Below are 15,202 nucleotides of genomic sequence, written 5' to 3'. Positions count from 1 at the left end.
GAAGTAGCGCGGTCTCCTTTTGGATAACATTGACATAAATTTGCAATTAAGGATCCATGGATAGAAATTACAACAATAAACACACATGCTCACATGCAATTGTATGCGCCATATCAGGGAGGGCCGGTGTCCTGCATGTTTTGTATGTCACCCTGGTGCAACCCACCTGATTCAAATGATCGTTATTCAGCTTCTGCAGACCTTGCTGATTATATGACAATTTGAATCAGGTGTGTTGCAGCAGGGACAGATGGAAAACAGGCGAAGGCCGGAATTGCCCACCCCTGCTCCATATATTCCACTTTGCTGCAACAGTCCATTATTCTGGCTGCTCTGTCTTCTCGTGGGTAAAATCGCCATCAATCCACCTTTCATGACACATGTCTACAAATTAAAACAATACTTATGTCAATTTTAGTTCAACCTGTTCCTGTGAAAAAACTATAAGTTTAACCCGTTCCTATTCACAATGAATAAGTTAAGCCTGCTTTCTGCCTTGGCTGTACCACTGCAGTATTATACTCTACAATCTGCATCCACCTTGCTTTAGTGTTCACATGGCTGCAGCACTCTGTTTTCTGGATACCCCCAGTCACACCACTTGGATGAAATACAGGAGAGCTTTGTTCTCCTCCATTGTTGTTTGTTAGCATGTCTCATATTGACTATTTTGCAGTGTAGCCTGTTTTGTTTACATGTAACTGTCACGTTTCAGGATGAAGAGGATAAAAGGCACCAAGGAGGAGGGCAACGGCTCCCCCAGTAAGAGTCCACCCGAGGCTCGCAAGAAAGTTCGGAAACAGTCGATCCCAACGTCGGATGCAGACGGCTCGCTAGATGCCAACTGGGCTCGTCTGCCTCAGGAGCTTTTGCTGCACATCTTCCAGTATCTCCCTCTACTGGACCGGGCCTTCGCCTCGCAGGTTTGCCGCGGTTGGAACCAGGCGTTCCACATGCCCGAGTTGTGGCGCTGCTTTGAGTTTGAGCTCAACCAGCCAGCCAGCTCTTACCTGAAAGCCACGCACCCGGACCTGATCAAGCAGATCATCAAGAGGCACTCCAACCACTTGCAATATGTCAGCTTCAAGGTGCGAGCGACAACCCTGGGCATGGGTTGAAATACTTATGAGGCCTAAAAGTAAAAACAGATCTGTGTTTTAAAGTTCAAGTCAACACAAACATTTTTTTTTCAAGAATATGTTCTATGCAAGCCCACTAGTTGAAACAGGGCATTCTGATATATATTGCATTTGTGGAACAAGTGTTAATCCACTCGTTAGCCATCTCTGGGGATGATTCAGAAAACAGGTCAGCCGTGATTGGTCGTTGTGAGCAGTTTTGATGTCATTTTCAGTCGACAGAAGACAAAATGGCCGCCCCCTTACATTGCTGAAAACGAGTGCATTTTGCTGCTTAACTCATATTCCACAAACGCAAAATTAATCAGAATGCCGTTTCAACTAGTGGGCCTGCTGGGAACATATTCTTGAAAAATATATGTTTGGGTTGACTTCCGCATTAACACCTGTTTTTTACATGGTGTTTGCCAGGTGGACAGCAGCACTGAGTCTGCAGAAGCGGCCTGTGACATTCTTTCACAGTTGGTGAACTGCTCACTGAAGACCTTAGGACTCATCTCAACAGCCAGGCCCAGTTTCATGGAGGTCCCAAAGGTATAATTAACACGCAAACATCCATCGCCTACTCTTTGTAAGGAAGTTTATTTTGAGCTTTTCAGAAGGGAGAATGTTGGCTTGACAACGAGTATTTATTAATTACCAGAGATGAAACAATATGAACATTAAGTAAAAGCACTCATATTCTCCACCGGTTGATGACTTCAATTATGCTGAGTGTCATTTGCACCGATTATCTTATTATTAAATAAGATAGAAATATCATTTGCATAATAATTTGGAACATGGTGTGTAACCAGCAATAGGAGTGGGTAAAAATATTGATTCGTTAATGAATTGCAATACTTTGCCTCACAATTCAATATTGATTCAGAAAATCCTCTGAATCGGGACTCGAATCGAATGGCGGGCGATCATAAGCAAGGACCTTCAACCACACACTGTCATGGGGGGGAAGAAAAGCCATTTAAGAAGATTGTACAGACATTGGAATCACAAAACACAATTAAAAAAACCCTTTTCGCAATTTGCCATCCCGAAGTGTCCATAGTTGAAGACAGCAGTTCTGATGATGTTGTAGGTGGCATACATAATGCCTTTAGCATGTGATGGGTTGAACTTAGTGAGCAACTGACGGCTAGGGAATTATCAGTTCTCGTTTCATTGAGTGTAAAGAAACGATTAATTTAACATGCACTTTACTTTTTTTTTGATGTTATGCAAAATGTATTTATTTTTAACATTTATACACATATGCAGAAATAAGTTACGTGCACTTTTTTATTTTCAGATGTTAAAAAATGTGAGGGTTAAATACTTAAAAATGTCAAAATTTCCTCCTATTTGGGTATTTTTGCTTATTACTGAAATTGTCGGAACATTTAATTCATTCATTAATATCATTATTGAATTGAAACGCAACCTGAAGAATCAAATTCAGATTCATGAGGTTCTGGAAAATAGCCATCGCTAACCAGAAATCAGTTTTTACTCATGTGCTGACTTCCATTTTGTGTCACATTATCCATTTCAAATATCACATTGGTTTTGTTTGAACCTTTGGCGCCTGCAATCATTTATTTATATATCGTCCATCCAGTCACACTTCATCTCAGCGCTGACAGTGGTGTTCGTCAACTCCAAGTCACTGTCTTCGCTGAAGATCGACGACACGCCGGTGGACGACCCATCGTTGAAGGTGCTGGTGGCTAACAACAGCGACACGCTCAAGCTGCTCAAGATGAGCAGCTGCCCTCACGTCTCACCGGCAGGTACGTAACTTGAAACTTGCTTGTGACTTGCACATATGTGACTTACTCTCACTTCTGGTGGGTACACAGGTTTATTGTGTATTGTACCTTTTGTCATCCAGTGGGAAGAACATTTAGTTTTTCTGCCTACCACTATATGCCACTGGCATGGATAGACAAACAAAGATACATTTGTAATTAATAAAAATATTTAAATAATAATACAATAACAAAAAAAATAGTTTAATGATAATTCTGTGAGCATCCTTCATGTGTTCATTCTTTCACTTTTTACGACGATCAAAATCATTAACAATTCATTTTAGTAGGCGATGTAAACCTCCCTTTCATAGCAGCACGGTGGTCATAAGCAAGAATCTAAAAGGAAGCACGTTGCGGCTGATGCCCGATTTCTTTTCTGACATAAGGACAGTGGTGTCTGGAAGCTAGCTGTTGTTAGTATACACAGGTAACCATATGCATCTGATGGAATGCCGCACGCATGTCCTGTTGTGGTACGCTAACATATTATAGTGACTACTGTGGATTATGGAGGCACTAGTCAGCGAACTCATGTTCATTAAAAACCAAAACACAGTTTTTGTATAGCCGCGATTCACATCGAACAGCTACCACACAGACTCGGACATCTCAGCGCTCAAAGTAACACAGCATGACTTTCCTGTATATGCCACAAGCCTTCAACGGCAACACTTAACAATAACAGACATAACCTACCTAGGTCGGTAGAATATATTAATTTACAGTGCTAAAGAATTATGTTCCTCTTAATAATCCAGTTAATACATGTTAGGGCTGCCATGATTAGTCGACTAATCACGACGACGTCGCCGATCAAAAACGACGACAATTTTAATCGGCGACGCGTCGTTTATTTATGTATTTATTTATTTGGCACATTATTTTTCTTTCGAGACTGCCGCGTCTCGCTCTTCTCCCGCTGGCCGACTTCCTATCTGCATCGTACATGCGCAGTGGTGGTAATCCGGGGGATGTAAACAGAAGCATTGTGGGTAAAGTAGTGTAAGCCTTACACTGTAAGGGCTAATTGGTGTTGGCAATAGAGTCCGAATGTTACGGCGCATTTCACCAAATATACTCAATACAATGCAAACCTGCCTTTCATGGCAGCACGATGTGCAGGCCCAATCATTAAAAAAAAGGAAGCAAGTTATGCCTTATGCCTGATTTCATATCTGACATAGGAACAGTTGTCTAGAAGCTAGCTGCAGTTAGGATACACACATTAAGGTGTGTTGTTTGATGTAACGCTCCTATTTGGTACGCTAACACGTTTTAGCATCTTCTATGGATTAAGCAGCCATTATTCAGTAAACTCGTGTTGATTAACAGCCAAAACTCTGTGTGTTTTGGCTGTTAATTCATAATTAAGTTTGTTGTGATATACGATGTTATAGTGCAAAAAAAAGGTCTTTCTTTTTTTGTTACAGGTGCATACCACATTTTGATTGTGTAGATCAATTTACTACTTTTAATTATGCATACTAGTGGAAAGAATAACAAGACCTCTTTGATAAAGTTTAAATTAACACAAAATTAAAAACCAATACAAGAGTTTATTTTAGTTTTCTTTAGCACAGAGCATTTGCCCAATTTACTCCTCTGATTTCACTACCTTCCGTTTGGGAAAAAAAAAAAAAGTCTTGGTGCCCAAGAAGAATGAAATATGTATACAAGTAGTTCTTTTTTTTTTATTCATAGATAATTTCACTGTATTAGTGCAACTCTGCATAGTGTATAGTTCTGGTTCAATTTCAAAACGCACTAAAGAATTACAGCTAAAAATGTTAAGGCCAGTGTATAGCCATCAATTTAACTCGCTTCTTTATTATAAACATGTCAGGAATGATGGCTTGAGTTGCGCAATTTAATACAAGTTGAATGTACTATCATCTTGTCTTCATGATTAGTTTGTACATAAAGAATTTAAGCTGTAAGCAAATGATGCTTATTATAAGAGCAGCAGCTTGCTGCTGTGATTTGCCGCGATTCGTCCCAAATACATATAATACCGATACATACCATGTTAGTCGACTGATGAATCACCACCTGACACTCGCCAGGTTGAGTTGGAAACTATTGCCACTGTCGACCAAGTAGTTTATCCATCATATTAGTCACTGGTACAGATGTCATATAATTATGTGATTGCAGGATGCAGTGTCACTGTGTGAAAATTCATGTAAATATGTCAAAATAAATACTTGGAGTTCTTCGTTTTGTTCTTCGTGGCAGGACTCGATCCCTATCCTAAGGTTTGTTGCAGTGTTGTTTTTGGCAGGTGTAAGAATAATAATGTACATCATGATTCATGTGTTAGATTTTTCATGATTAGGCTTCTTGGATTTATTAGCTTTGTAGGTTTAGCTTTATATTATATAAAAACAGGGGGGATGTAAGAATAATAATGAATATTATGATTAATGTGTTGGATTATTATTATTATCAAGCTTGTTAGCTTTATTAGCTTAATTTATTAACTTTAGCTTTTTCCATATCTAGTCCCAACTTGCTTGAAACATGAAAAACCACAGTCCTGAAGCTAAACAAGAACTTTGAGGGGGAAAAAAAAAAGAAAAATAGGTAAATAAAACATTGGCGAAACATTAACAGATGACCAGATCTATGTGACCAAACAGCAGACCTATTTTACCTAGAAATCTATACAAATGGGCTGCTATGTTGAATGATCCTGATAAGTTCATGTTGTACTACTTATGACTTTAATTCTTATTCCAAGAATTTCTGTAGCGCATGCTTGTAGGGCATGTTTGACATGTGCAAGACACAATGCACAGGGTAACTTGAGGCCACGTACCACATTACCGAAATATCCATTTCGAATTATTCATGATTTTCTTTGTATTGAATCAAGAGGAGGCAAAAAATATATATATCTATTGTTTGGTCATCGTAGATGCATTTTCAGAATGGATATAGCTATTCCCTACCAAACATCCAGACGCGTTGACGGTGGCAAAGGCACTTTTGCAGGGATATCATCCCTAGGTATGGTATTTCTAGAAGACATACGGTACAATGATAATGGGACCCATTTTGTTAACCAAATTGCGGTTAGAGATAGGGGTGGTAGTTCACATTGATCTGAGAATTATGGTGCTTGCCAACCTCAAATTGCTGGATTAGTGGGAATGATGAATGGGACAATAAAAGATAGACTAGAGTAGTGCGTTGAAGAAACGGGAAGCACTTTTCATATTAAGATAACTAATGTCTTAACCTGACAGCAGCAGGCATTTGAGATGTAGTCTTAGTCTTTTGGACGAAAATGCTTATTAGTTTTCGTCACATTTAATCATTCCTATTAGTGATAGTTTTAGTCGACGAAAACTCAAAAAGGTTTGTCGACAGAAACTCCCAAAATATGTTTTGGTCTAGTTTTCGTAAATTTAGTTGACGAAAATTCAAAAAGGTTTTAGTTAAAAATAGGCATAGAAGGTTTCGTATATACAGGCATACATTTTTTAACTGATTTGTCAAAAATGTACTTTGGCGGCTAACTACATTGCTAAGGCTAAAGAGTCATTCAATATTGGTGAAATAAAAAAACCTGTTGATTCGCATTTATTATTGTACACACACACACACCAACGCGGACCAACCGGTCCGTGGTAGAAATAATGGTTGGGGACCACTGCCTTAATCTACTTTTAATATTTGACTTTACACACAACAAGTGAATGAATTGACATTAGTCTTGACGTTAGCTCAACCAAAATAACTTGTGCCTTAAGTCAGCCCATTTGCGCCACGAGTTACGTGGAAAACTTCAAGCACAATGAAATTGATCACAAGCCGATTGTTGAATAACAGAGTGCAAGTAAATGTATACAGTATATGTTAACAGGGTGAGTTGGGACAAAATATCAGCGTGGTGAGCCCTCAGATGTCGCTTGAGATTTGTCATTCTTTCCACTTAGTTTGTGGCCACATTCACCGTCACCGCCGTCTACAATGCATTGTGTTGTTCTTTCTGCTGGGTTGTACAGAAAGTACGTCCATATCTTTCCTTCGTTTACGACCACCAAGCCCATTGGCTGTCACTGTCGCCATGGTCCGTCAAAGGTCCGTCAGTGTGCGTGAGCAGAGACCAATGACCGCAGACCTGTTCGTGTTTTGTTGCGCCGGTGTGTGCGATGCGTGCGCTCCGCGTGCTGTCCCGGCGGTGGGCGTGCCCAAACGAGGATAGGTTGCACCGGCGTTGCAATTTTTTGAAAGACAGATTACGTGTACAATAGGAAGGGATGTCATAAATTTTGAACGTCTGACGGACCGCGCGCTAACAATTTCTCGTCCCATCACCGAAAATTCATGTACGTTAGGTTTTCGTCGTCAAAGAGCCACGTTTAGCTCGTCATCGTCATGGAAAAAAAGGGGCATTAACAAAATATTTTTGTCATCGTTGACGAAAACAACACTGGTTTGTTGTGAGAGTTTTTTTTTTCTTCTTAGTTCTCTTGGCGACAGTTGTAGTTCTTGAAAAGTCACTGATTGTTTTTCAGGGATCCTGTGCGTGGCGGACCAGTGCCACGGGCTGCGTGAGCTGGCGTTGAACTACCACCTCCTGAGCGACGAGCTCCTGCTGGCCCTGTCCTCAGAGAAGCACGTGCACCTGGAGCACCTGCGCATCGACGTGGTGAGCGAGAACCCGGGCCAGCACTTCCACAGCATCAAGAAGAGCAGCTGGGACGCCATGGTGCGCCACTCGCCCAAGTTCAACCTGGTCATGTACTTCTTCCTGTACGAGGACGAGTTCGTGCCCTTCTTCAACGACGAGATCCCCGTCACGCACCTCTACTTTGGCCGCTCTGTCAGCAAGGATGTGCTGGGCCGCGTGGGCCTGCACTGCCCGCGCCTGGTGGAACTGGTGGTGTGCGCCAATGGCCTGCGCCCGCTAGACGAGGAACTGATCCGCATTGCCAAGCGCTGCACGCAGCTGTCAGCCATCGGCCTGGGGGAGTGCGAGGTGTCCTGCAGCGCCTTTGTGGAGTTCGTCAAGATGTGTGGACGCCGCCTCTCGCAGCTCTCCATCATGGAGGAGGTGCTCATCCCCGACCACAAGTACTCCCTGGACGAGATCCACTGGGAGGTCTCCAAGCACCTAGGCAGGGTTTGGTTCCCGGACATGATGCCCACCTGGTAGGAGGACGATGACGACTACTGCGGTGGACCCCAAAGTCACAAAAGACACGACAAAATGTTAGCCCACGACCGGGACAAACCCGCTGATGCCTTGTCCAACTACAGAGCTCATTGGGATTCTTTGTATCTGCACGGCCGCAGGACATTTTTCCAAAAGGAGATCAGCGCACAACTGCACTAGCACTAAAATGGCCAACATGGCATCAAGTTGGGGGGGGTGGTGGGGTTATTCGAATGAATTTGCAGATCGCCACCGCAATTGGAATTAGAATGGCCGGATCTGAGAGAGAAATGTGTATATACGTCTGTATTTGTCACGTGAAGTTGTACAGCGTCCATCGGCAGTGGACTTTTTCATTTTCTTGCTCGTTCCCATGATTTTGTTTTTTCTTTGGCTTTTGTTGGTTTTTGTGCAGGTGGAGTTTCCCCTAAGCACCTTATGTCAATACCAAATGATCTTAGTCGGCGGAGCGGTGGTATAGACATGTACATGTATAGAAATATATGGCGTAGTTGAGATCGCTTCTAACCCGCCAATAGTCGACTGGTCGGCTTTTAGCTGCTCTAACTTGGCCGCGCTTTTGTGGTCGCTCAGGTGCATTTCGTAACAAATTCTTGTAGTTAATATCAACTGTACATTCTGCTCCCCCCCCCCCCATTATCGCCTGCCTCATAAACCTTACCCAACGTGGGGTTGCTGTGGTGTAAGAAAATATCGCAAGTTCAGATCGCGATCCTATCAGCAAGTTCAGATGAGTGAAACTTTCTTTTCCCCCTTAAAGAAGGAAGTCAAAAGCATTTGTATATAAAACGTTGCGTTTGATTGCGATGACATAGAAATGTTTGGATTTCTTTTATTCCACCGTGTCAGGGTTCTATCGCTGTCGATTATACCGCATTTCCATTGCACAGTACCTGCCTTGTTAAAGAGATACTTGGGTGAGCTTAACATTGGCACTTATATAATAGGTTTGCATGTAAAAATGACATCAGTACTAAAGTGCCCCCCCAAAAGACTGTCGTGATGTAAGGTCTTTTTTTGTGATTAGATTTATGACAAATTGCCCCGCCCCCTTTTGTTATGTTTTCAGTCTCAGCGGTCTACGTCACAGGAGGGAGCCAAGCGTGGTAACATTGCTCGCTCCGACGATATACAAATCACACCAGAGTTTAAGTTTCAGGACCAGGCAAATTATGAAAAAAAGTGCAATTTATAGTCTATGAAAATCAATTGTAGGCCATAAATATAAAACAAATGAAAAACAGTTTGGCAGTAACTGATCGTGCCTTGTTGATTTGTATTCGTATGCCACTGCGCAAACTAGTGTTACGGATCTGCAAATGTATTGGGACTGCCTAAAACCGAGGACCCCGTTTCAATATTCCTGTTCCTGCAGCGTCTAGTTTCCTTCAAGGTATATATTTTTTTTCCCCCCAGAAATCTTATTTATAATCAGCAATGTCGAGACATAAACATAAGAGATGTTGGGGGGGAGGCGATTTAAAAGGAAAGTAATATATACAGCTTTATTTGTTTCTTATTAAAAATGGTTAGTAATGTAGAAACCTTCAGGACAATCAAATATGCGAAGTATGGTAAATGAAAGCCATTCAAGGTCATCTAGATTGGACTGTAAGTGGCATGAAGAATGAGATGCAAAGTAAGAGTAACACAATATGACGGTACAGAAATAAATGTGTAATGATTGGACAGCAGCTCTCATTTGCTGTTGTTGAGTAGTTTACCATACATTTTTTTTATTGGCTTGTATTTGGTAATATGTAACAAAAAAGTAAGTTTTCTGTGCTGACAAGTTGATCCAGTGAGTTGCTTTTGAGTGTTGACTGAAATGCATCATCTTTGCTTTACCGCTCATCTGACTTGCGATTTGAACATGACTTTTGGACGTGATCTACTGCTAATAAACATTTGTGAATGGACGCTTTGCGCGTCTGACGTTTCATACCTCCGCACATATATTTAACTTGTACATTGAAAAAGAAAAAAAAGAGAAATCACCTGATGTAGCTTCAAGCACTGTAAATTGGGGATTCTTGAGTTAAAAGCAACACAGGCTTTGGTTTCATTATGAAACAGTCATCCCTGTAATTTTCAAGATTAGGAATCAAGAAGGGAAAATAAAATTAGATAAGGAAAAAATTTAAGATTTATGTTACGTATTTTAGTCAATAATGTGTGACTAATAGACAAGTGCACCTCAGCTCAATTCAAAACTTAATTCATTTTTTTCATATGAAACCATAAAATAGGTTGGAAACTGACAGAAGGAAAACTGATTGGAATCTGATCCTCATTTGCTTCAGGCACCTGAAGCATTGTTCATTACACCTTTCAAAATCAACCAGGTTCTTTGGAGAAAAATAACTGGTTCCAATAATCTCTGAAAAGAGGAAACATTTACCTCAGTTGGATTAAAAACCAACTGGATTTTTTTGTTTTGTTTTGGCATATCCACAATAATACTTGAAAGTATGAAAATCGGTTGGAAACTAACCGCAAGAAATAATAAAAAAAAGACACTGGCTGTCATTAGGCACTGCAAATTAGACGTCAAAATCGCATTGGACTTTGCTTTCACAAAGAACATTGATCAAGAATAGGTTGAAAATTCTAACTGGAAATCTGACATTTTTAGCTTATCTGCTGCATTATAAATTCCAAACCAAATGCTTTCTTGTTTTTCTATACATTGAATCCTTGCCCGTGGTACGGTCTGATTCATAAGAATATCTTAATAAAATACACAACAATAATTTAGCTTCCTTATTAGTTTGAAGGCAAAGGCACCTCTTCGTACTGGATGCGCACATAAGGAGGCTTCATTGGCAGCCTCCAGTACTCAAAGTTGTAGTAGAAGTAGAAGCTTTTGTCCATCACCACTTTCTTGTAAGCCTCCAGCATGCTCAGGGCAAACTCTGCCAGGGACTGGTGGGGTCGGAAATCGTGGTAAAAGTCCCGGATGTCCGTCGCTAGGTTTTTGAGCGCCGGCTGGCCGAAGATGGCGCTGTCGTTGCCCAGGTAGACGGGCTCACCGCTGTACAGGTAGATCTTGGTGTAGTTGGTCTGGGAGCGGCTGGACAGTTTGGCCCCCAGCGCGCTCAACTTGCGGTAAGTGCGGTGCACAAACTGCGAGCAGTCGTATGACTCGAACCACATAGTGGCGTTGGGACCCGAATGCGAAAGAACCGTCCACGTCTCATAGTAGATGCCCGTTGCGTTGTCGTCAACCACCCACTGGGCCAGATCGTTAAACTGATTACCTGAACACACAATGATTTACACTTTCAATATGTCACCACACAATATTGATAATACCATGAATCACATTCTCTGATAGTACTATTAATAGGCCAACATCCATTAAAACAAAGTAATAATTTGCTGTCTTTTATGATGAAAACCCACTTCCATCGGTGCATAGTCCATCAGTTTTTTAGAGTTTACCGTCATTTGCCAGCACAATAGGAGTCCATCACTGACGGAATGCCCACCTCTGTTTTTTTCCATATAATCTGATATGATATACAGGGCTCAATAATTACACGGTTAACTTTTATGGCACATCATCAAAAATCTATAATGAAATGAAGCATGCAGTATAATTTTTCAATACAGTATCAATATACCAGCCTCAAAATGTGATTAATGACACTGTTTGACACCTTTATAATAAAGTGTTGATAAACCAGAATCAAATACGAATAATGCACTGAATAGTACAATTTGATTCTTCATTAGAATATTAATAATCCACCATAAAATATCTTTAATGGGATGGATCGTACATAAAATACAGTATATAATTTTTTTTTCGGTACAGCGAGCGCAAATATTGCTATTGCTGATGAAAAATACAGTGATCTCTTATGGTACAGTATCAATCTACTAACATCTAATACTCATAACGTGAATCATGTCTGATATTTTTTTCCATGCGGTATCAAGATAAACAAGTATAGGTTTAGTGTATCAAGAGACAACCTTCTCTTACTCTTTCATGGTACAGAATCAATATGATGGCATCCTGTAACCATGTTGTGCCGCGTTGCACTACTTATACGTACGTACTTATCCGTAGTAATGTTATACTTGGATCGTAAGGCATCATATCTTATCACATCATATCACATACTATCGTATCGCAATCATATAGCATCATATCACAACCTATCATATCATTTTGCACATATTTACCGTATCAAACCGCTTCGTATTTTATCATATTATTCCATCGTGTCACATTGCATCCTATTGTATCCTACTGCATAGCATAATATTGTATCATATTTAATCTCAATAACATTGTATAAAATGTCACATCGCATTCGGTTATATCGCATTGTGTTACAGTGTATCAGATGTGCCGTATCACATGGTATCGTAATAGTTATGCATTGTATCATATCACATTATACTGTATTTATCATCTTGGATTGTTGATTCTTCATATCATAAGGGTGCATTCAGTCATTATAATTACTCTATAAAAAGTCTTACCGCTGATTTCTGCTATTTTCTCCAAAGTGCCGTTTTGTGCCCAGTGGGAATCTTCAATGCCGTCAAAGAAGCACGCAGCGCCTTGATTGCACCAGAAGGGGGCGAACACTTCCGGTCTTAGGTGTGGGAAGGTGCAGTTTCCGAGCTGGAAGAGTTCGTACCACTCCATGGTGTAGTTGGCCCCCGTCTCTGCGCTGCTGAAGCCAACAGCATCGTGCATGATGTGCTAATAAACAAACCAGGAAAATGTGTTAAATCTTTGCTCGTTGTCACACCGGTCTGCCACTATTTTTCCGTCAAACTGGACTCACAAGTTTTCCCAGTATGTCTCCAAACTTGAACTCCCACACGGGAGTCTGCAGACGATACACTGAAATGATGTCAGTGTCCCTCATGTAGGGAATGCGGCCGTCTTGGTCTCCGGTGGGACAGAAGGGGTAAAGAGCTTGACAATAAGCGTCCACTTGGGGACGGCGGTCGAAACGTCTGTTGAGCACACGTGACATTCTTAAAATCCGAGACATTCTTAAAATCCGCTTCTAGCGTGCCTCAAACAAAAGTCCACTCAACTTCTGCATAATCATCTTGATGTGTTCTTTCACGTTTGTCTGATAATACTTGCCAAATTTTCCCACGTAAAATCATGACTTATTTTCTCATAGTAGTATAACTTTATCACCCCGCCAAAAAACAGCTAACATTACTCCTCTACATTTGTTAAGTTCTAGCTTTACTCTTTGAAACGTTTGCGATTTTTCGCAAAATCTGGCAAAAAAATTACCTTTTCTTTTTTGGGTGCAAATGTTGGACTTGTTTCTAATTATAATATTATAACTTTTCTTTTTTATGACAAAACCTTTACTACAATTTCACAACTTCCTTGTGATAGTGCAACCTCATCCAAGAAAAAAAAAAAAATCCTTATAATTCAGAACTTAATTCCGAGCAAATTATGATTCACCGTATGTTTATAGCTTTTTTTCCTAAAAAAAATTAGGACTTCATTGTAGTAATACAAATGATAAATATTCAAATTGAATCTGTAAAAATTCTGACGTTTTAAGTAATATTACAAATATGTTTGAGTATTAAGTTATTTTCCTAGTATTGAAATAAGATTTGAAGATAAACAACTTTCTCAAATTCAAAATGAGCACTCATTTTTCCTAGATAGTACTCGATAGTAACACGATTACACCTTTAAGAGAAATCTGTTAATGTTAACTTTAAGCCTGCAAAACCTGGTTGGGATCACTTCATGAATCTAACCCAAACCTACAAAAAAAAAAAAAATTGTGGCAAGTTGCTTTCTCCCCCACATTTAAGTGAATTATCACATTAAAATCGCTGAAATTCCAGTTGAGTTTACAATTCCAGAAATCCTGTGAGAATGAATGTGCTTGTTAAGGAAACAGTGATTGCCATAGAGCCAACACCGCCTCATTGTTTTGTACTAAATAACATTGTTTTGGACCAAGTAACTATAGGAGAACTCTACGATACTGACACATATTATCTTAAGTAGATTCCAACCAAAAACATGAACATAATTTTAAATGGACAGTGCCAATAATAGGAGTGCATTACTATAATAATTACAGTATTATTATTATCATTGTAAAAGCAGAAATGTTCATACAGCTCTTGCATTACTAGTGTAACTAATGATATGGCCGGTGAAGGTGTAGCAATGTTCTTTCTCCTTTCCAATTTAGTCAACTATCAAATTTACAATAAGTACTGTATACATAAATGTCTTTTTCGCACAGATGTTCCGGGGTCGGTGTCACATGACTTTACGTTAACGGACTTTCGTATTTTCTTACCTGTAAGGCACCGGCCACGTTTGATTCTTGAACGCGTTGACGACGTGAAGAAACACCAACGAGATGAAGAAACAGACATGAATTCCCAAGCAAGGCATGTTCGAAGCTCAAAACGTGGGCAAGAAGTGGCCACTGTCTCTAATTCCTCTTTTCTAACAACATTCAATAGTTCGGCACTGCTGGTCACGTGGTTTTGTTGACGCGTTCAAGTGCGATCAGGAAAACACCAACGGCAGATTCGACACTAAAGTTTACTAAATAAAATCTTTAAAATGATGAAAAAAAAAACACTTGATGAGGACTGATAGACACTTAATCCGTGGAGACAGTTGGAATACAACATTGTTTGCTTCACCACTGAAGATGAAGTCACTCTAATGTGACCATTTTGTAAGACTAAAATACTAAAAATAGAATCTTTTTTTTAGTTTCATTTCATTCTATATCACTTCGTTTTATCACTTTATTCGGGTTTGCAATCTCAAGTTACACAAATTTACTGACACATTCTTACATATTTATAAACTCAAGAAGTCATGCATAAATTAAATTGAGGTGATCAATTTTCATTTGTTTGTATGCAAATGCTAATCAGGTGAAAACTAATTTATTTACAATATATAAATATAATTTTAAAACGATATAACTTAGTCAAGCCTGTTACAGAAAATATGTAAATAAATATAGATATGTTTATAAAGTATTTATACAAGGGGAACAATTACGAACATAAAAATACAATGCTTTCACATGGCAATAATAATT

The 15,202-nt window shown here is 39.8% G+C and overlaps 2 protein-coding genes across 2 annotated transcripts in view; one reads left to right on the top strand and one right to left on the bottom strand.

The window, feature by feature from the left end:
- fbxl3a (F-box and leucine-rich repeat protein 3a) overlaps positions 1 to 10,033 on the top strand; it is a 10,851-nt gene extending 818 nt beyond the window's left edge. The window contains exons 2-5 of the mRNA XM_086051940.1: positions 716 to 1,088; positions 1,551 to 1,673; positions 2,737 to 2,908; positions 7,453 to 10,033. Coding sequence (XP_085908066.1) covers positions 717 to 1,088; positions 1,551 to 1,673; positions 2,737 to 2,908; positions 7,453 to 8,093 — 1,308 coding nt within the window. The 5' untranslated portion in view covers position 716 and the 3' untranslated portion in view covers positions 8,094 to 10,033. The remainder of the gene's footprint in view (positions 1 to 715; positions 1,089 to 1,550; positions 1,674 to 2,736; positions 2,909 to 7,452) is intronic.
- Positions 9,593 to 14,643, bottom strand: cln5 (CLN5 lysosomal BMP synthase). Its single transcript, XM_086051941.1, has 4 exons — positions 14,438 to 14,643; positions 12,923 to 13,097; positions 12,612 to 12,837; positions 9,593 to 11,374 (listed from the first exon to the last, which is right to left on the bottom strand). The coding sequence occupies exons 1-4, from the start codon at positions 14,533 to 14,535 to the stop codon at positions 10,881 to 10,883; spliced, it is 993 nt and encodes a 330-aa protein (XP_085908067.1). The 5' UTR covers positions 14,536 to 14,643; the 3' UTR covers positions 9,593 to 10,880.
- Positions 14,644 to 15,202: the final 559 nt, after the last annotated feature.

Source organism: Filicampus tigris, chromosome 14, assembly GCF_054856515.1.
Source record: "Filicampus tigris isolate MCC_2025a chromosome 14, RoL_Ftig_1.0, whole genome shotgun sequence".
NCBI classification, from domain to species: domain Eukaryota; kingdom Metazoa; phylum Chordata; class Actinopteri; order Syngnathiformes; family Syngnathidae; genus Filicampus; species Filicampus tigris.
Note: the sequence above shows the minus strand (reverse complement) of the source record. Positions and strands in the feature narration are given on the sequence as shown.

Excerpts from the sequence above, each read along its gene's own strand:
- cln5 (XM_086051941.1), bottom strand. The coding sequence starts at position 14,535 with ATGCCTTGCTTGGGAATTCATGTCTGTTTCTTCATCTCGTTGGTGTTT. Across the intron at positions 12,838-12,922 it reads GAGACATACTGGGAAAACTT|CACATCATGCACGATGCTGT; the intron begins GTGAGTCCAGTT and ends TTTGTTTATTAG. Across the intron at positions 11,375-12,611 it reads GAAAATAGCAGAAATCAGCG|GTAATCAGTTTAACGATCTG; the intron begins GTAAGACTTTTT and ends TTGTGTGTTCAG.